This window comes from Cynocephalus volans, chromosome 10 (genome assembly GCF_027409185.1).
Source record: "Cynocephalus volans isolate mCynVol1 chromosome 10, mCynVol1.pri, whole genome shotgun sequence".
Classification (NCBI taxonomy): domain Eukaryota; kingdom Metazoa; phylum Chordata; class Mammalia; order Dermoptera; family Cynocephalidae; genus Cynocephalus; species Cynocephalus volans.
The window spans coordinates 38,533,369-38,555,883 of NC_084469.1; the positions used below are offsets into that span (position 1 = coordinate 38,533,369).

Below are 22,515 nucleotides of genomic sequence, written 5' to 3' on the forward strand. Positions count from 1 at the left end.
TTTCTATATTCCCTTTATTTCTATAACACTTGGAGTGGCCTTATATCCACTGAGCATCAGAAAACACCGTAATGCTAGTTCAAGGTCATTGAGTCACTTCTGATGACTCTACAGTCCACTCAGATTCTTTGCCTTTACTCTCTCCTCTGGAGGGTTGCAAGTTTCTGGAGGGCTTATAGTTTTCCGGCATCTGGTCTACATTTGTCCTTTGTCCTCGCTGAGATAGAAATCATCTTGTACGGTCCTTATAGCCATGCACTGACATTCATTACGGCCTCTAGGTAATACAGTTACCTATACTGTGTTCTTTTCAGGCTGACCCCAAGCTGGCCTTCTAAGTATTTTGGTTCTCCTCCTCTTAACCACCCCGTAAAGATCATAGAAACTGTGAGCTCCTGTTCCTGACCCATGCTAGGACATGGGAGCACTGAAAGGGGGCCTCTGTCCCTCTCCTTAAACCCTGCCCTCCCCGCTGCTACTCTGACACCAGGGCCAGGTGGGATAAGGGCTTCTCCACTTGCTTGTAGTTTCCAACCACTTTCCTGGGAAGCGAAGTTCATACATCCCCTTCTCCTGGACTCTCAAGCATTTCTGTAGAGGCTGTCATCTGCTCTGTTTCCCTGGACCTCCCTGAAAGGATAGAGAATTCTGCAGCCTTATCCAAGGTGTCTTCTATTCCTCTATCTTGCTTCCCCGGCCCCTCCCCCCCTCCCAGAAAGAGTTCTTTTCTCTTCTTGTAAGTAATCTGCTTATACTATTGTCATGCATTCTTATCCATCTGTGGCTTAGGAAATACACCCTAACCTCTCAGTCTTCCAGACTGTGCCCTGTATATTCAAAGCCAAGGTCATACAATTAAAAGAAACAAGCAGTACAATATCAACCTTTTCTTCCTCTACGTGCCTGGCTATTACACTGCAAGAAAAGAAACAGAATGGCTTTCATAGCTATTGTCTCTGCTATGTATTTAAAAACTATTCAGAGTCGATGGACTGTTTCAGGCATATCCACACTCCCCCGAGGTATTAAACGTTGATAACTCACTGGGTGGAGAGCCCCAGGACAACATCAAAACATACAGGAATGAGAAACCTCAATTAGTATCTCAAAATGTATCCCCCTACTTGTAATTGTTAGCACACGTGATCAGTTTATATCACCAGAAAATCAGACCACAAAGTGCAAATGGAAAATAAGTCATAATCCAAGAGTCTATAGAAACCTCTTTCCTGCTGTGAAGAAACACTTCATTATGAGAACAGAATGGGCTGTTGTAATTTCAGGCAAAAATCAATTCAATGGGACTTTAGCTCTGTCCTAATACATTTTTTTTTTTTTGAATTACAAAAATTAAAAAAGAGACAAAAAAATTTCTTAAATGTTCAAGTAGTTTCAACATGTTACCTGCAAAGGAACAAAAATCAAGGTGACTTCAGATTTCTCTTCAACACTAAATTCTAGAAAGCAATGGAATCCCCCCTCTGTAGTGGTTGAGGGGTTACCCTAAAGGTTTTAGGTGTTACCCTAAAATTTTTTACCTACCCAGTTATGGTCTAGAAATAAAAATTTGGGAGCCGTTAGCATAAAGGAAAGAATTGTCTTGGTTAAGTTCATACAAGGAGAGATGGTAAAATGAGAAAAACAGAAAATCTGGGGCAGATGCCCAATAACACCAATGCTGAATGGAACAGCAAAGAGAAAGCAGTCAGAGAGAATAAGAGGAAATGGCCAGAGGAGGCAGAAAAACTGCCAGAGTGCTTATCATGGAGTCAAGAGAACACGACGTTTCCACACAGTGAATCTGGAACGAACTGGGTTAAACAGAGCCAAGAAGTAACGTACGACAAAGACCGAACAGTGCCTGCTGGATTTGATGACAAATAAGGCACTAGTGACAGACTTAATCATAAAATTTAATTTGCAAGATATTTGATGGGTAATTTTATAAATCTAATGAGCTATTAGCATTTAAATGGGTAATAATACATTTTATTCTCAGTAACTGGAATGAATTTCCTCACCACATTCAGAGTACATAAATGGCACTTTCCTTTTCATTTTTTTTATTGTGAAGTATATCATATATATGCAAAGAAGTACATAATATATGTGTACAGTTTTAAAAGAATGATTAAATGAAAACCCATAAACCAGTTAGCAAATAAAATATTACCAGGAACTTAAAAGTTCCCTGTGTGCCCCTCACCAAGGCCATGCCTCTTCAGTCGCCCCAAAAGCGACCAGAATCTGAATTTTGTGATAATCATTCCCTTACTTCTCTTTAGATTACCATATATTTATGTTCCTCTAACACAATGTCATTTGTTTCATTTGTTTTAAAACTTCTAATAAATATAACATTTAATGTATTTTTCTACAACTTTCCTTTTTTGTTAAACATGCTTTTAAGACTCATCCATGTGGATGCACATGGTTATAGACCATTCATTTTTCATTGCTGTCTACAATATTTTATTCTGTGACTAGTATACAGCACAATTTGCTTATTCATTCTACTATAGATAACTCACTGGTTAGAGAGCCTCGGGACAACACGAAAATATACAGAAATGAAAAACCTCAATTAGTATCTCAAAATGTATCTCCTCCTTTATGGTTTGCACATGTTCTACTACTGATGAAAATTTGGTGTGCTACCCATTATTTTGCTATTATGAACAATACAACCATTAATATTCGTATGCATGCTTCCTGGATGGAGTCACAGGTAGCCTGGATTCTCCTTCTACTCACGTATCCAACACCACTCCCCATTTGTGTCTCATGTCTTCATTTAGTAGCATTCAGGATGGTGGCAAGGAGATTATTTTAATAGTGCATGCAAGTTCTTTGAATTAGAACTTCATCATTATTTTGAAATAGTTGATATGGAAAGGTTGATTTAGATTCAATATCCATTAGCGGCATCATAAGAAATTTCAACATTTGTCAAGAGAGAAAAGAAAGAGCTGTTAGACTGTAAATATAATGTCAACTGCTAATTTTTGAATGATTGTAAAAGGTTTTAAATATTATATTGCTTGCATGTGTGAACAAATTTCCTGTCATTGGAGACTATCCAGAATTTAAAGAGATCATTACTGAAAAGTCTTGAACAGGAATTATAACACATAGCCATTTCAAGCAAAAAATCTAATTATGAAAAATGTTATGCTCATGGAAGCAAGTTCAAGTTTCTAATTTAAAATATGGAAATTATTTCATCTGAACATCTTATACAAATTCAGTACCTTTCTAAACACCTTTTGGCATAGCCAGCCTCCAATCATTGGCATCCAATTTTTCTTGTCCCCTAGTAGTTTCCTCCCACACTGAACAGGGCAGACCTCTTTAACTAATAGGATTATTGAAGAAATGACAGTGTGTAACTTCTGAAGCTAGGTCGTAAGAGACATCGTGGTTTCTGTCTTGCTCTCTGTTAGATCACTTGGTCTAGGAGAAGCTGGCTGTAGTGTTATGAGGACATCAAGCACCCCATGTAGAGCTCCATATGCAGAGAACTGAAGCCTCTTGCCAACAGCCAGCATTGAACCACTAGCCATGTGAGTGTGCCATCTCAGAAATGGCTCCTCCAGCCCCAGTCAAGCCTTCAGATGATGCAGCCCCTGATGACAACTTGCCTGTGATAAGTGCTTATTCTGTTACTGTTCCTTTGAAGCTCATTCTTTTTACCCAGAATCTCTCTGCAGTCCCTGAGAGGTAACTAAAATCAGGGTGGTGGGGCAGAGGGGAGCTCATTTTAAGACCTGCAGGCCTCATGCTGCTCAAGTTGTCTATTTCCTGGGCACCCAAGCATTGACACCCACACATATACGCAAAGAGCCAAGCTATTTATCCTAAGTATGGAGAAGGACTCAGCAGGTGACAAATGCTAATTTCTAAGGGTCAGGCAAGGCTGTTCACACTATTCATTTTTGAAGACAAGATCCAGATTTAGGGCAGAATGAGGAGATTCTGAGCATCTAGCAAATTTGCAAGTACTCTGCTACATTTAACAAGAGCTGATTTACTACATTTAACAAGAGCAAATTTATTAAGCCACCGCACAAACTCATGGAAGTCTAAGAGGGGATCTCAGAGCTTGATTACTCTTTTAGCAAATTAAGCACATGCCTAAGACATGGGCAAAGCAAGGCAATGAAAAAACTTTAAAAAATATTGATATTAAAACTTGAAGCAGAGCTGTCCAATATAACTACTAGCCACATGTGACTATTTTATTTTAAATTAAAATTAAATTAAAAATTCAGTTCCTCAATAGCACCAGCACATTTCAAGTCCCTTCTAGCCCACATGCACCTAGCACAGCTATAGAACATTTCCATCATCACAGAAAGTTCTACTGGACAGCACTGTTCTAAAGTATTTAAATTGTCATCAAGGAAAAGATATACATATAAAAAAAAAAAAACATTGATATTGACTTTCCTTACATCTATTTTATGATTTGGCATTGTGTTTAAGTTTGAATTACACAATTAGGATAGAAGTGAGAGAACCACATTATTTTCTAAAGAATTTGATTTGACCTTGGCCCAAAGGATGCTCGACAGCATTTACATGCTTGACCTTCTCTCCACGCGTCCCATCAATAAACCACTGCGCTCAACAGTCATCCTCGAACACCTTCCGTCTGACACCAGACCAGCCACCAAGTCAGAGCGTCAGCTGGTTTCCTAGCTACAGCGACGCGACCCGCCCCTTCCCGCTGTTCCCCTCCTACCTTATTAGCCTGGAAGGGGCGTGGCCAGGAGTCGCGCCCAATAGGAGGAGAGCAGAGGAGAGAGGCCTGGCCGCGTCCCCGTCGCTAGGGAAACCGATGCAGCCGGAGGCCGCGCGCGATGCGGAGCTCGGAGGAGCGGGCGGCGCTCGCTGCAGAGAACGCGGACCAGGAGCCCGGCGCCGACCCGCGACTGCGACTCCTGGGGGCCTACGTGGCCCAGAGCCTGCGGCCGGCTGCGGGCGCCTGGGAGCGCTGCGCGGGAGCGGCCGAAGCGGAGCAGCTGCTGCAGGCCTTCCTGGGCCGCGAGGTTGCGGAGGGGCCGCGGCCGCTGCTGGTGGTGCGGCCTGGGCCCGGGGGCCTGACGGTGCTTCCGGGGCTCGACGCTGGACCCGAGTCCGGCCCGGCTCGCGATAAGGGGCTTTTTTTCCTGCGCACCAGGCCCGAGCCACCGGGGCCCAACAGCCTCCGCGGCGCCGTGCTCTGCGGGGACCTGCCGGCGACGCCTCTGGAGCACCTGGCCGCGCTCTTCTCCGAGGTGAGGGTGGGTGGGTGGCCCGCCCGGCGCCGGTGGGGGAGGGGTGGGGGCGGGGCCATAAGGGGAGGGGCGAGGCTGCCGGGAGGACCAAGGGGCGGGGTCCCAGGCAGAGAGGGGAGAGAGGACGGGAAGCCCAGGACCGGGAGTCAGGAAGGAAATGCGATGAGGGGGGCGGGGCGGAGCCAGAATGGGAGTGGAAGGGCAGAGCTGCATGGAAACCAAAGCCAGGAGAAGACATCTGAGACGTGCATGGGATGGTGAGCTGAAAGATGGGGGCCGAGGGGGATCTGGGTGGAGGCCAGGCTGGAGTGAGAATGGGAAGCGGCTAAGACTTGGGTACGTCCCAGTCTGGGTTGCAGACCAAGTCTAAGGGAGGCTATAGTCTGAAGAGTGCCTTGGTTCTGACACCTTTTAAGTCAGTGTCTCCTAATCCTTCCTGGAAATTGGGGAGGAAAGTGGATCCGTGGGGTGTCAGGAGGTGAAAGGCTGTAAACGGTGTTTACTTCTGGAGAGGAGTTTTAGTGGTTTGGTTTTGGTTTTCATCTCATCCATTCTTCACAACCTGTTGAGAAGTTGGGCATCCGTTTGGAAATGCTCAACAGGCATTTGGGGGATCTGCCTGGGGCTCAGGGAGGAAGGTGGGGATTATGGTGCGCTTCAGTGGCACCGCAGCAGAAGTCTCGAAAGTGCGGGAGGTTTCAGGGGGGTGCTCAGGAGAGATTCTTGAGCCATTTAGACCTTTCTGGAATGGGAGTAAACTTGCCTGCAAGTCGGGCCTGTGTGAGGCTTGATGCTCTGGATCCTGCAGGTTGTGAAATAAATGTGTACAGAGTTCTGGCCAACTGATGTTTCATGTGATGTTGCTGTGGGGAACATCAAAGAAATAATAGAAGACAAGTTCTCACCCATGAAATGCTTACTTCAAGGAGCCAAAACATATGTTATTAATCATATTTTCAGAATATTTCAAGCTAGTACGACTAGGTGGGATTAGAGCTTACCTAGAATTTGGCCCCAGTGCGGGAGCCGAGTCCTAGAGGCCTCTGCTATGTCAGGTGTTAGCCCTTTAATTGCTTTATCAGGAGGCCTTGGGGGGGAGGCAATTCCGGGGAAAGAGTTGGATGGATTCAGGAGCTCTCAGGGGGCCCGGGGAAGCTAGGTTTATCAGTAGATAGGGAAGTGTTTCAATATTTTAACTACCAGAATGGCCTGACCACTGTGCACTGAGTGAACACCATCCCCACAAGTTCAAGCCTGGGTCAAATCCCGTAATAAATGACAATGAAGGAAAGGGCCATTGGGTTCAGAGGAGAGATACGTGTGTGGTCTGAGACACGTGCTCCTTAGCCTCCAGCGTTGAGCTGGCTCCTGAACTATGGGAACAATTAGCATGAGTGAAGAGCAAGGTAACTTCAGAGATGAAACTCAACCAGTATATGTGGGGGAGAGTGGGCCCATCTCAGAGTTGTGTCCTGGCTAAGGAAATGTAACCCACCAAGCAAAAGTAATTTTAAAGTGATTCAGATCCCCAAACATGCGAAAATTTTTACTGGTGCATTGAAAGAGACTGGAGACAAACTGAATGTTCATGAATAGGGAACTGGGTGGACGAATGATGGTTCAGCTATACAGTGAAATACTGTGCAGCTGTTAAAAAAAAAGATTGATATGGAACACTGCTTAAGGCAATTTTTTTGTTGTAAAAAAAAAAAAACAACAACTAAAAAACACATAACATAGAATTCACCCTCTCAACAATTTCCAAGTGTACAGTACAACACTGTCAACTGCATGCAAGTTCTTTTGCAACAGATCCCCAAACTCCCCCATCCAGCATGACAAGCTCTACACCCACCTAACAACTCCCCACGCACCTGTCCCCCCGCCATGCCCCCAACCCTGGCAGACACCATTCTACTTTCTGTTCCTATGAATTTGACTCCTCTGGGTACATCATCTAAGTGGAATCATGCAGTGTTTGTCTCTTTGTGACTGGTTTATTTCACTTAGCATAATATCCTTGAGGTTCATCCATGTTGTCCCTTATGACAGGATTTCCTTCTTTTTCTTTTTTAAGGCAGAATAATATTCTACTGAATGTATATATCACATTTTCTTTATTCATCCGTCGTGGACATTTAGGTTGCTGCATTCTCTTGGCTGTTGTGAATAATGCTGTATTTTAATTTTTTTAAAAGGTGAAGAATTGTATGTATAGTATGCTATCATTTCTGTTTAATAGAGAAAGGAGGAAGGGAGGAAGGAAGGAAAGAAGGAAGGACATTCTTTAATAGAGTCATCTACAAGCAGGGGAAACTGACTGAGGTACAAGGGTAGGCAGAAGACTTACTTTCCACCATAAAAGTTTTTGGTGCCTTAAATTTTGCACCACGTAAATGTACTTACCTACTTAAAAATCTCAATAAAAGAAAGTATTTTTTAAAAAAACCTCAAGTCCTTTATTTGCATTTCTCAAAGCCTGTAACAGGCTTTTTTTTGAGAATCTTCAGTCCATTCAAACTTCTGCTCTCCCATGTACTTCTGTTACACACCCTGATGCTCTTCCAAACGCCCAGCATCATTTCAAAACCTCACGGGCCTCCCATCTGCAGAGCTCCCTCCTTCCCTCCCGGCTCTCCCGTCCCCTCCCTCCTCTCTCCTGATACCTTGTGGATCAGCTCAGCCTCTGACTACCTGTGCCTTTGACCTGCCACTCCCACTCAGCATCACCAAAGCCAGAAGGGCCCACCTGGCTGAGAGAAGTCCTCCTGCCTGTGTGTGTGGTGGTAGTGGGGGGGGGGTTGACAACGAGAGAAAGCTATCATTTTAACATTATTTTTGTCCCATTCCATGAGTACAAGGTAAAAAAGAAAATGCATCTAAGACACGCTTCAAGGGCAGAAATAACAGAATTTAGTACTAGCCCCTCTCCTCTCTTTTTTCCTGCTCCAACCATTTTATTCACTGCTGCTGGGTTATTTTTTCTGGAATTCTGAAACCTGGATTCTGTTTTGAGTTTTTGCATTGGAGCGTGAACACAGGATTTGGAGTCCAACAGTCCTAGGTTCAAATCCTGCTTCTGTCAAGTTCAACAGTGTGATGCGAGCAAGTGAGTTTGTTGTGTCAGGTCCAAGCTGACAGGTCTTGCTGAGTTGCTGTGAAATTCAGACATAATGTATTAGGATACCTGGAACAGAGTGTGTCACGTTGGAGGTGTTCCATAAAGGATGAGAATTATTGTCATTTTACATCCCATTTAAAATTCTCCTCACTTCTCTGATCCTTGTCACCTTGCTGTAACCCAAACCTGGCTCCTCCCCAAGGACTCAAGCTGTATTTCCCCCACAGCCCTCTTACCTCTGAACCTGGAGGTGGGATAGATGTCCTCCTTGATGCTTCTAGATTCATGATGGATAGCCTCCAGTTTGAATCTCCTGTCATCAGACGAAGGTTTTTCCCTAGCCCTGCTCAGCTTCACGGTGCCCACTCTCTTGCTGTGTCCTGTACTCACGGCATGGCCCTCATTTCTCTATGACCGTGGCTGCCAGCTCACCATGATTCTGCCCAACATTAGTCCTGTCTTAACAGGTGGTTATTTCCATAGATATATAAATGGTCCTTCCGATAACCTGGTCTCTGGGCTCCCTGACCCTTCCTCCTCCAGGGATCTTGTCTTTTTTCCTATCCTATGCCCCACTCATGGCCATTCCCAGACCTGGCATTACCAGTAACCACCACTTTCATGATCCGATTTCATGCACCTGCTTCTCTGACCACTGCTCCTGTATTTCCCTCTCATGTTCTGACTACAACAATCCCTTGGCCTTACTGGGCTCTCTGAGCCATTGACCCTGCCACCTTTCATTGCATCTCATCCACACCCCCGGCCTTTCCCCCTTGCCCAGGTCAAGTGCCAGCCCCATCAGTATTATCCTTTCCTTGCTTCAACTCCTGTCTTACTGGCCTCTACCTCACTGTGTCCGCAATCCTGGGGAAACCCACTCTATCCATACTGCGTACTTGCACCATGGAGCTGAACAGGGCTAGGGAAAAATCTGCTCGCTCCATTTAAATTCATGACCTTGAATTCCTAGTAGACCTTTGATGTTTCCCAGCAGACATCCTGTTTTTCCTATTCTAACTCCTTTCTTGCTCTTTTAGATCACCATTTCACAACTTTCTTTCTTCTTCCTTCAAATGTCCAAAACCTCCTCTTTCAACCTCAGTCTATGATGTTCTTGCTTCTTTCTGGATTAAAAAAAAAAAAAAAAAAGAATGGAAACATAGAATGAAATTCCTGCAAACTTTTATATTGACCTCATCTGCCAATACCTGTGCCCGTGTCTTCTGCCATCCCTTTCATTGCTGCAGGTGGACTGTCCTTGTCATCTCAGATGCCAACCCTCAAACTAATGCACTTTTGCTCTGAATCCGCCCATTCTTGAGGAAGTTGCTCTAGGAACTCCCCCCTTCCTTCATTCTGATTTTTTGTCCTCTGCACTAGATTATTCCCATCAAACAAAATTCTCATTTCTCCCGGCAGCTCATTTCTGTGATCACCTCTATACCAAAATTCGTGTAATGGGTGTCTCTTCTTGCTGGGTCCTATTCTTTTCCTGTTTTATCTATACTCATTCATCAAGCTTTTGTTCCCACACTCCACAGAAGTGGAATGAAAGAAGTTGTCAATGTTTCCAGTAGTCTCTGCTTGACCCAGTTGAATGTCCACTAATCCGTCCTAGTCCTGCTTGTCCTGTGAGCAGTCTTCGTTGCAACCCCTGATCCTCCTCTCCTCCTGCAAGCGCTGTCTTCATTTGGCTTCCAGGACACCAGTCTTCTGTCACCATGGCTACTCCGTCTCAGTTTCCACTGATGGTGCTTCCTCTCCTTTCCAGCTTCTTACCACTGGGGGGGGGGGGGTCACTCATTTCCTCTACATACTTGTTTACTTGGTCTCTCATTCCGTTTCAAAATTGTACAAACGATCTGTATTTGAAACCTCCTAAATTTGTTATCTCCAGCCTTCTCTTCTCTGAACCCCCAACTAGCATATCCAACTGCCTACTCAATGTCTCCATGTTGAAGTCCCATAGATAGATCCCATTTTAGTATGTCCAGAGACAAGCTCCTGATCGTCCCTCAAGAACATACTCCACCCTTATTCTTCCCCACATCAGTTAACACCAACTCCAATCTCCCTTTTTTCTCAAGCTCCAAATCTTGGACTCATTCTGACCCTCTTTTTTTCTCACCACCCCAAAACCAATTCATTAAGACATCACATTGCCTGTACCTTCACAATTTATATAGAAACAGACCATTTCTCACCACTTCCACCATTGTGCCAAGCAGCTGTCTTCTATATTACGGCAGTAACTTGCTATGACATCTCCTTGTCCACTTTTGCCCTCTAGAGTCTGTTCTCAGACTTAGCTGGCATGATCCTCCTTACTACAAAGGATGTCAGACCATGTCACTCCTTTGTTCCAAACCTTTCAATGATGTCCATTTCTGAGAGTAAAAATCAAAATTCCACGGGCAAGGCTGCATGTGATCTGACCTCCTTTACTCACCCCTGTTCTTTCTGCTCACCCTGCTCCAGTTTCACTGGCCTCCACACTGCTCCTTGATCACCCTAGGCATGCTCCTGCCTCAGGGCCTTTGCACGGGCTGTTCCTTCTGCCTGCAATATGCCTACCCCAAGGATCTGCAAAGAGCCCTCCATATACTCCCCAGTCTTTGTCCAAATATTATCTTCTCATTAAGGCCTGCATTGACCTCAGCATTGAAAATTACAGCCTCTCCACCCCACACTCTGATCCCCCCTCACATGCTTTGTCTTTATTCACAGAACTTATTATGTATTGACTATCTCTCCCCTAGAATATAAACTTCACGAGCTCAGGAACTTTTGTCTGTTTTGTTCACTGATAAATCTTCCTAGCACTTAGAACAGTACAAATTCAGAGTAGATGCTTAATACATACTCATTAAATAAATGAGTGAGTAGCTTTTTATTTCATAGAGAGTTCACATTCATTATTTTCTATCACTCAAAGCCCTCCAAAATCCAACCCAAACCTACCTACCATTTTTTTTTTCAAACAATATAATTCAGATATTCTGAATATCTGAAATTCTGTTGAGGTTTATAGAATATCTGAATATTCTATAATATGGTTCTGAATATTCTATAACATAGTTCCTACCTTTGAGATCCTTGAGATCCAGTTTATCCTCTCTCTCTCTGTTAGGCCTTCCGCCCTGGGTCCAAAGGGTTCTTTCTTAACATGAATATGATAGAGCTTCGAGTGTGACATTGTCTTCCTTTTTGAATTCCTGGTTCACCTGTTGTTGTAGGTTCTCAGCTCAATGAATGTTTCCAGACAGACCAGGCAAGTACCATCCTCTGGAATTTAACATCCTGGGTCCGGGTATTCTATTTCACAGCTGCCAGGATGTAATTAGTCATATTCAGAACCCGACCAGCCACAGGGGTCCATATTTCCTTTTCATTATTTGTAGCTTCCTTGTCCTATTACCTGATCATCTGTTTGTCTTTCTAGTTAGTTGTGAGATTTTAACAGACAGAGGTTCTTAGTGAGTTGTATTGACAACTTTTTAAGTTGCTAGTGATAGGAAATTTAAACTAGCTCAGAAAGTTCAAGAGCAGGTTGGATCGGGAACACAAACAAAGTCACTAGGACTGGCTCTTGCTAAACCATCTGTAAACTCTCTCTTCTCCATATTGACTTTACTTGAAGGTTCCATATGGCAGTAAAATGGCCACCTAAAGCTACAGCCTAGTAGAAAAGAGAAGGTGTCTCTTCCTGGAAAAGTTCACTTAAGAGACTTTGGCCTGACTCTCATTGTCTCAGATTTGGTGACATGCCCACCCCTGGATTTGGGAATGTCTCAGATTTGGTGACATGCCCACCCCTGGATTTGGGAATGTCTCAGATTTGGTGACATGCCCACCCCTGGATTTGGGAATGGGTACTAAAAGAAGAGGAACTGTGCTGGGTGGCCAAAATCAGTTAACGTTAAAAATCAGTTAATTCTAAAAATGGATTCGAGATCCTCAGCTTTGCTTACTTTTTTTTAAAGTGCCCCCTCGCACCACCTGTAGACAGTTGATCATCCTTACGTGCGTCTGTCCTGTTTTGCACCTCTGGTCTTTTGGTTTCAGCCACCTCCTTGTCACCCTGTTGTTGAGGGTGGGATTCCTGCCCTAAGGAAAGGGGGATGGCTGAACACATAACACCCAGCACAGGAGAAATGACATTGACAGCAGTTTATTAGTCACATATACTCACAGCCCAGATCAGGAGGACAGTGTCATGCAAGACCACACACACAGTGTTGCACTTGGGAACAACCAGGGCCTGCGGGAAGCATGCTTTGTAGTACTGGGAGGGGGTGGTGCCCCCTGGTTCCTGTAGGAGGAAGGGATTGGCTTGTTTGAATAATTCCATGGGCTGGCAGGGGACTGAAGGCTGCTTCTCAGGGATAAGTAGGATCCACGCCTGGTCCCCTTGATAAGGAGGGCTGTTTGCTTAGGGGACCTTATCCACAAGAGTAGAGTGGGGAGAGAATGTGTGGGTTAAACTGATGCCCTCCAGATTTTACCAGATGTCAAAGCAGCACATAAAGTTGGACGTTAGTATTAGGCCCTACAGCGCAGTGACCTGCAAAAGGTTGTGTAGAGCTTTATGGGCCTTTTTCAAAATAATCTTTCTCTAAGGCCTCAGAAGGAGAATGCCTGCCTTTCTTCCTCGTGCACCTCTGTTACAGGTTGTCCTACCCCTCCTGGCCAATGAGAAAAATCACCGAGGCTGGCCCCACCTGCTACGTCAAGATGTCAGGCGGCACGCCCACACCCTCCAGTGTGACCTCTTGGTTGTCCTTGAGCAAATGAAGGGGAAAACTTTGCTGCCTCTTCCAGCAGGCTTAGAAAAAATGGAGTTTGTGGATTTTGAAAGTGAGACAGTGTAAGTACCTCCAGCCCCGCCACATGGGCCTCTGAGGTATGGGAGATGCTGATTTGTCTGAATGTTTTCTTTATTTCCTGTCCTGCACACAAGCCCACTGTCTGCTGTTGCCGACATCTGCAGACTGAGTGTTGGTGCGGATTCCTTCCTTTGCTCCAGTCCCTGTGCCTGAAGTCTTTTAAGGCTGTCACAGCAATGTGGCCTTCATTCCCATTCAGAATCATTTCAGGGCTGAGAGCAGCCACACTGATGTCAGTAGTTTGCTTATCGGGAGAGTGTCATGCAGATCCAGTCTGGGAGGCAGCCTCTTCCCACATTTACTCAATCAGTGCCCGAGGTCATAGCCCTCACTGGTGGCTCTAGTTACAGCTCCAAGCACTCCTTATCCAGGAGCTGGAGACTTTTTTTCAGGTCCTGGGGATTTATGTTCTTTTTCAAATAGAACAAATCTGGCTTTATGGGGGCCTGGAGTCTATGTCTCCTGTCCCTGAGGGGGCATTGAAACCCCAGTCTCCTCTCGTTATAGAAATTACATCCACCATCACTTTCCACTTACCATTCTGGCTTTGAGTTGTCTCTGTTCTTTCAAGCCAGCCTATGTATACTAATAATATATTTTGTTATATTTTATCCAGTAGTTCCACATGTTTGTGTCAACGGGTGGCCTTCCTACATGAGCTTGGTCTGCCCTACTGCCAGGAGGTTCCCAATGCATTCCCATGATCATTGTGTATTCAGGATCCATATGTAATGCGTGCAGTGGCAATGCTCTTTATAAGGAGCTTTTTCTATTGGAAGTAATTGCTACATATATAATTTGAAATAATTTCCCAGTTAACTGGAAAACATATTGCGGTTTAATAAAAATATATAATTTTCAAAATAAATAAATTCAAGCTACTCTTTTCCTGGTCCCTTTATATTTTAACTTAATAACATTCACTGTGTGTATCTAATCAGTGCTAAGTTTGTCTCTCTTCGTTCAAGTTTATTTTCCAAAAGGCTGGATCAGTTGGGGGAAGGTAAGTATCTTCTCCCTGTAATACCTTTATTAAATCACTTGCTGCACCATATCATTTCTCAGCAAATATGACTTTAATTAAATTAAGTGAAGGTGGGTTAATGACATGAAGATATGAACGATATGCTCTTTCTTTGTCACTGTGTCCTTTGTTGTTGGCATGTAGTTTTCAGTTAAGACTCTGAGAAAAGGCAGCCAAAATCTATTTTTGATTTTTAATCCCTTCCAAACACAGCTCAGTTATTTTTTAAAAAGAGGTGTATGGGGGGTGGGGGGTAGGGAATTCCGTTCTTCACCGGAAAAGTGAGGACAAAGAGAAATATTGATGATAATATTCAGATGACTGTTGGTAATCAGAGGAGGAAGTAATATATTTGCCCTTGCAGCAGATGTCAGAACCAAGATCAAAAAGAGGAAATCATAGGGAGGTAGATGAGGTTCAGTGGATGGACGAACTTTCTCCCTAGGAAGGCTGAGGAATATGCTGCTTGGTCAAGTAGGGTGCTTGATGTCACTGGTGGGAGTCAAGCAAGGGTTGGGGGGTCATCTGAATGTTTTCTGTGCAAGGTACTCCTGCATTGACAGGAAGACTGGATGGCATTCAGAGATCTTAAATTCGTCTCTAGAATATTGGTGAAGCCTTCTATCTGTGTGAATAGTGGTGTATGTATACATGCATAAGCATTTCTTCTGTACATCTCACTGACTCCTCAGCAGTCTATTAGCCAAAAACAGTTAAGAATGCATGGGCTAAGAGGAATTTCTCACCTATTTTTAAAAGATTTGGGATTCTTTTAGGGGGACACCAAGGGCTAAGTTACTTCCACATGTTCCAGGAGCCTTCTATTGCCTTCCACAGCTTGGATTCTATAGACAAGTCAGTCATCTACAGCATGGAGTCTGCAGTGATCAGATGGAGCCACCAAGTCCAGGTGGTGCTCAGGAGAGAGTCTTCCCAGCCACTCTTGCAAGGAGAGAATCCCACCCCTGAGGTGGAGTTGGAGTTCTGGAAGAGCAGGTAAGCAGGGAGGCACACACTTGAACTCTGGGGAGAAGCGTCTTCCAGAGGATAAAGCCAGAGCCAGCCTGGGGACAGCAACCAATGAGTCTGGTTCTTCCCTCCACGAGTCTCTTACCCTCCCTAAGGCAGACAGCTCAGTGTCATTGGGTCAGTACGGTTTTTCTATGGGTTGGGAGGTGTACACTTCCTCAGGGTTCTATAGTTATCCTTCCTTCCTTGAGCAATTGTCACTACTCCTTCTGACATTTTTTAAAGGCTGTTTTCACTACATGTAAAATTAATCAACTCTCTCTAATATTTTTCACCTAATTGTCTATTCCCTTTTCCTTGGACAGTCAAGGCTAGATGCACACGCCTTTTGTAAGGGTCTGAGGAAAGAGAGGAGTTTTGGGAAGTTGGCTGCAGAACGGCCTCTCCTAGGTCCCAACTCATCAGCAGCAGTGCGGGAGACGTCAACAACCACTGTGCCCCAGCTCCACAGGGTGTCCAGAAAGACCTCATTATTTCTCATAATCCTGCTTATTCCCCCTCTTCCTCCCCATTTCCTTGCTCCCATTTTTCATCGTGCTAATAAATCCTTTACTCAAAAGGAAACAAGCAGATGTTGGAGGCAGATGTCCCTGTCCTTGTCTTGAATGGAGAGTGTCTGTGTCAAGTGTCCAGGCCTGCCTGGAGGGCTCCAGCCCTGTTTGCACCACCATCCTCTTGCCTGGTTTCTGACTGTCTGCTGCCCTGCTGTGAGGCCCTTCTCGAGCCGCCTTGCTCCATCGACGCCTATCTCACCCTGCCCCTACCTTACTGCAAGAGCTAATGACCTCCAGCTGCAAAGCTTTTGAGTTACCAGATGGTCACAGCAGTGTGTCCTGGAGATGCCCCTTTGAACCTGTGTTCCTGACTCAGGCTTTGCCCTCGCTGTTCTGGGGGCAGATGTCCCGGCTCTCTGGGCTGGAGCATAGCCTCTGTGGATGTCTATGTGAAGGTGGGTCACCATAGTGTGACTTACATTTCCTGATGCTTACCTGGCTTCACCCTTCTCCATGGTATTGCAGGTATGAGGATCTGGAATACATTTACAATCAACTGAAAACGATAAAGGCGAGAGGCATGGCTGGGCTCCTGGACAAGCTTCAGAGTAGCTACTTCCCAGCTTTCAAAGCCATGTTCAGAGACGTTGTAGCAGGTGAGAGCCAGCAGTATTTTCACAATACGTTTGACTCAGATGTCTTCTTGAGTGATGCGTTCACTTCTCTCAGTCTGATTTCAGCATTTTCGAGTCCTTATAACTTTCCACCCTGGTACGGTAGAACATGGTCACAAGAATACCAAATCTAGCAGCCAGGGAGCAGCTAACCAGAACTGCACTCTGTTTGCAGTTCTGCCGCTTGGTGACCTTGGGTACATGCACCTAACCTCTCTGAGCTTTAGCATGTGCCACGGTTGTGGTGCACACACTTCCGCCTACTTCCCCGGGTCCTTGTGAGATAATCCAGGTGAAGGTACTCTACTGGCCGCACCGTGCTGTAGGAAGGCATGTCATTGTCGCTAATCTCTGGAATTCAGGTCCCTCCATCTTTGGCTCCTTGAGAAATCCCTATCCCACTTCTAGCTTCATTCTGTTTGTTCCATTCCTACTGTCAGATGGGACTGCAATTTTCTGGCCATCAGAGCACCAGACAAGATCAGCTCTAGCCAAAATTACAAAGCCAGCAAAGTCTACAATTAGAAGTAGGTGAATGTTTGCAGGGCTCCCTTTCCCTTCATTGGTGCACTTTGTTTCTTCTCCTTTTTTCCTATCAAACCGCCTCCTCGTTCTTCAGCATTATAGGTCAAAATATGCTTTCAGAAGCATTTGCAATTTCATATTATTCAAGCTTAATCTCAGCAGTGATTTTCAAACATTTTTTTTTCTCTTTCAGAACTCTTTCTTTAAATGCAATCTCCCATGTAAGTTTAAAATATAAAATCAATGAGGGTGTATTTACTCTGTGAAAGAGCGTGGCATCCTGTGTGCAGAGCGCACCAGCTGATCCCTCATCCCATGGGGCTTGGCAACCACTCAGCTAAAGGAGTAAAAGTCCTGGTGATGGAGCTTCTGACATGATCTATACAACAGAGAAAAACTGGCATAAGTCATTAGTCCTTGAGGCCCTTCTGAGTCCTACAGTCTCATCACAGGCTGCCCTGCCAGCACATGAAGCTGGCTTGGAACAGGACGTCTCTCGAGGCACCAGTTTACTGCTTAGCTGAGGGTTCTGTATCCTAGAGGAATCCACTGTTGTTGCCAATTTATACTTCAATTCAAATAGGCAGGTGTCCCCAAAAGTGGGATGTTTGAGCTGGCCAGTTAGCTCACTTGAGAGAGATGGTGCTGGCAACACCAAGGTCAAAAGTTCAAATCCCTGTACCGGCCAGCCACAAAAAAAAGAAAGAGAGAAAATGGTATGTTTACCACTGTTGTGGTGAGAGATGTTTGGGAGAGACATATGGACAGGTAATTTTTTAAATGTGTTTAAGGGTAACCGTTTTTGGCAGGTGATACCAGTTTTTCATTTATGGTAGAGATTTAAAGTGTTGATCTTATATAATTTTATTTTGGCTAAAATTCAATTTAGAGAAAAGTATTAAGTAAGCAGTATAGCAGCCCCCTTATCTGTGGTTTCACTTTCCGTGGTTTTAGTTACCCGTGGTAAACCATGGTGTGAAAATATTAAATGAAAGATTTCAGGAATAAATGCGGAAGTTTTAAATTGTGTGCTGTTCTAAGTGGTGTGATGAAATCTCGTGCCATCCTGTCCCGACCCGCCCAGGCCATGAATCATCCCTTTGTCCAGCGTGTCCCTGCCCGTTAGTCACTCAGAAGCCTTATCGATTATCAGATCAACTGTTGCGGTATCCCAGTGCTTGTGTTCAAGTAACCCTTGTAACCCTTATATTACTCAATAATGGCCCCAAAGTGCAAGAGTAGTGACACTGGCATATCGTTATAATAGTTCTATTTTATTATTAGTTATTGTTGTTAATATTTCACTCTGCCTAATTTATAAATGAAACTTTATCATAGGTATGTATGTGTAGAAAACAGCATAGTATATATAGGATTCAGTACTATCCTTGGTTTCAGGATCCACTGGGAGTCTTAAAACGTATCCCCTGTGAATCGGGGGACTACTGTACTACAGGTTGTACACGAACATGAAACGTGTAAAGGAGGTATGCAAAATGCCTGCAATTTGGGGCTCAGAAATGAAACAAGTGCCCCCAATATATTTTTTACATAAAAAGGTTAATAGACTATAATCCTTCACATAGATTAATAGTTATAAAAGATTCATATCCCTACACCAGCTGGAAAAAGTTCTTTGTAGTAGAGTATATGCTGGTCATAAAATTAGGAAAAGCAATACCATTAGAATAGTACCGGATAAATACTACTGTAAAAGTAGAAATCCTTTAAATATGAAACTCAGTTATGGTGAGGAAATAAAAGAAAATTTAATTAGAGGTGTCAGATAGATACTCGGTCAGAAATTTTGGCAGGATCTTCTAAGAATAAAAGAATCTCAGAGGCTGGTGACTGATTCTCTCATTTTCAATTTAATTTCTATGCATCTGGATTTCTTAACCCTAGAGAGATGTACTATGTTCATTATTCTTATTAGTCATGATCAGCATAGTTCATATTCTCACTGATGGGCTGAAAGTGGGAGAGGAAAATAAATATTTCTGGGTTAGTGGGCATGAATCGGGAAACAGTGAGAAGGAGGTTAAAAGGATGGAGAAAAATGTGTGACAACAAGATTGGATGAAGTGAGAAATCTTGCAAAACAGGAAGTAACAGTCCCCTTAAGAGGAAAGAGCAAGGGCAATAAAGACTAGTTAGGGAGTTTCCTTCCCTGGCTCCGGGGGTGGGGGACAGGCTTGGCATAGTGAAACCCAGTAGCCACTTTTCTCAGTCCCTTTGTACTACCGTAACAGGGTACCACAGATGGTAATTTATACAGAATGGAAATTTATTTCTCACTGTTCTGGAGGCTGGAAATTCTGAGATCAAGATGCCAGAAAGCTTGGTAGTCCGGCAAGGGCTGATCTCTTCTTCCAAGATAGCACCTTATGGCTGCATCCTCTGGAGGGGAGGAAGGCTGTGTCCTCACGTGGTGGAAGGTGGAAGGCAAGTTAGCCTACGCTGTGAAGCCTCATTTACAGGGGAGGAGCGCTCATGACCTAATCACCTCTTAAAGGCCCCACCTCTTAATACCATCATAATGGCCATTAAGTTTCAACATCTGAATTTTGGAGGGAACCCATTCAAACCATAGCACCAATCAAGAATATCTGTAGGTGGACAGGTGTGGGAAAGAATTCCACACCCAGGGCTGTGCTGGAGCCAACTTGTGCTGGTTTACAGTGGCTCAGTAGAGGCCACTGCATGCATCTCTCTTCAATCTGGGTTCTGATATCCCCCACCTCAGCACAGGGTCTCCCACCCAAGCACAGAGTTCTGACATTCGTCATCACTCGCCCACTTAGGAATCATGGCTCTAATCAATGTACTGTGACATTTAACTTTCAAAAATTCGATTCACATACCGCTTTCCACAGCCTCATCTGGGTTTTAAAGTACAAATGTACACATCGACATACTGCCGTGTATTATGTACCTCATAGCATCAAGTCAGGGATTCAACATAGTAAATTTGGAAAAATCTTCCTCTTGCCCTGCTGAGCAGGTTGTCAGTCCATGGGATGACCCTAGGTAAGTTATTTAGGTCTTGATTTCCTCCCCTAGGAAGTGGGAGTAGTAGAGCTACCTCACAGAGCTCTATACAGATAGTATATGTCTAGCGAGTAGAACAATTCCTGCCGTATTGAAACTGTGATATATAGTGTGCATTTTGAGTTTCCCTTAGGAGGAATGCAGAGCCTCATTCACATAGTATAACCTAAGATTATCTGCTGTCATATGATGCTGCCTGCTTCTCTGCTCAGGAAAGAACCAGCCTTTATAAACACTCTCTTCCAGTCCAGTTTGGTCAATGGGCTTTTGCATGTCCTCTAAGTTGCTATACTGATATCAATATCCAGTGCTGCTGGGATTCCTGCTTTCACCTCTTGGTTACCACAAGACGGCTGGTTAGAGGCCCCTCTCCTTTCTTGGCTGTATTCAAAGGAGATGATAGAAGACTTTCCTGGCTTTGAAACCCAGCAGAATGTTGCTGTAATCCATCTGTGCTATATCCCTATGCCCTGTGACTTCTCTTTTACGAGAGCTCAGTTAGATCTTTATCAGCAAATGCTCATCATAGACACTGCCGTTTACCAGACACCTGCTTTGGTCCAGGCACTGTGCTAGCTGTTTATGAAGATTCCGTCTGTACTACCTTCAGCCTTCACAAGGACCCTTTAAATTAGTTGCTGTTCTGCCTATTTTTGAGGCTCAGAGAGGTTAACATGCCCAAGGTTGTACAATGGCTAAATGTCTGGGCCAGCATTTGAAGGCCTTTCCAATTCTACACCTTGACCTCTGTCATCTATTTTATACTGCCTCAGAGCCAGCAGCAGCAATGTCATCAGCAAATGTTTACCGAGTGTTGTGTCTACTACACACAGCACCAGACTGGGGCTGGGAAGGCCAGGGAGAAGTCCAAGTAGAGGAATGTTGTAAGGGAGAACTCCTCAGACGATTGTCCTTTTTGCTCAGGGCTCTCCAGGTTTCCACACTTCCACATGAGAGCTAGAATGTTTTCTGGAATCAGCTTTCTCTACGCTCTCTCAGTTTAGGAAGAAATTGCTGTCATTGCTTTGTAGATCCTTCACTTCCCAGGCACTAGGGCTCCACCAGGTGGGTCTGAGCCTCAAGCAGGTAATGGTGACCATCTCCGATTCCTTCCAGCTCTGACAGAGGCACAGGACATCCATGTGCATCTAGTACCACTCCACCGCCACCTGGAAACCCTCAAGAGTGTGGAGTTTCCAGAGGTGAAGACCCGGCTGCAGCCTCTGCTCCATGTGGTCTGTCTGATTTGGGCCACCTGCAAGTTTTACCGCTCCCCAGGGAGGCTCACTGTGCTGCTCCAGGAGATTTGCAACCTTCTCATCCAGCAGGTGGGCTGCCCTGGATTCCCAACAACCTCTCTCTGGGGGCTGGTTGGCACTGAGTTACAAGAAAGAGTAAAGTGTGCATTTTTCCTGGCAGGGAGATAATTGAGGTTCAAAGGGTTTTCACACATGAATTATTTTACTCTCACAAATCAATAATTCACGAAGACAGTAATACTAGAACATTGGGAAGGTCCAGTCTGCCTGAGACCCAGGAGGGGCGTAGCGGGTAGGAGTAGTAAATTTCAACCTCCTTTGTGATCTGTGCGGAAGGATTGGTATTAAGCTGCAGCCTCTGGAGTCAGGTATCCTTGTACCAAACCCTGGCTTCACCACTTGTTAGCTGTATGTGCTTGGGCAAGTCAGTTATCTCCTCTGTGCCTCACTCTTGTCCTCTGTAAAATGGTCCAAGGAAGAAGACCTGTCTCAGAGGGTTGCTGGGTGATTGTGAAGCTACAAAGAGATAGTCATGTGTCCTGCATGTGGTAAGAATTTGGTCCCTGTGAGCTATTGAGAAGCAGCTTTTTAAGGACTCCTGTAGCACCAACCAGGGCAGTGTAAACCTTGAAGGGTTTATGTGTAAACAGAACTAGAAGGCTCACAGAGGTTTGGGTGATCTTCCCCCCAAGTTGGCTTCTTTTGCCTCTGAGGAGCTGTGACCCTGAGAAAACAGTGAACAGGTTTACAGTAATCAATAATAACTAACATCTATGGAGCACGTTGGTGGCTGCAAATGCTGTTACATTTATGATCTTGGTCAATTATCAGGTGATCCTGAGAGGTGGGCAGGGAGGGTCTTATTACTTATTGCTATTATTTAGAGACATGGGCTAAGGCTCAGGGAGGTTAACTGACTCACCCAGAGACAACCAAACCAGGACCCGAACTGAGGTTGTTTGACTCCTAATCCAGCACTTTTCCATCACTGCATATTTATCAGCAAGGACTCTTTTGGTTAGAAGTGTAAGAAAATCCAGCCAGAAATAGCATCAACAAAAAGAAAACTTACTGGCTCACGTACCTTGAAAGTCCAGGGGAAGGCTGGCTTCAGCCCTGATATGCGATATGGCCTTATATGATGTGACCAGTACCCAAGACCCAGTTATC

General features: G+C 44.6%; 1 protein-coding gene across 1 annotated transcript in view; it reads left to right on the forward strand.

Annotated features, from left to right (window-relative positions):
- Window positions 1-4,862: 4,862 nt before the first annotated feature.
- The window catches only part of DNAH9 (dynein axonemal heavy chain 9), a 372,221-nt gene continuing 354,568 nt past the window's right edge, over window positions 4,863-22,515 (forward strand). The window contains exons 1-5 of the mRNA XM_063109557.1: window positions 4,863-5,279; window positions 13,074-13,270; window positions 15,151-15,309; window positions 16,362-16,492; window positions 21,203-21,414. Of these exons, the coding sequence (XP_062965627.1) occupies window positions 4,863-5,279; window positions 13,074-13,270; window positions 15,151-15,309; window positions 16,362-16,492; window positions 21,203-21,414 (1,116 nt within the window). The remainder of the gene's footprint in view (window positions 5,280-13,073; window positions 13,271-15,150; window positions 15,310-16,361; window positions 16,493-21,202; window positions 21,415-22,515) is intronic.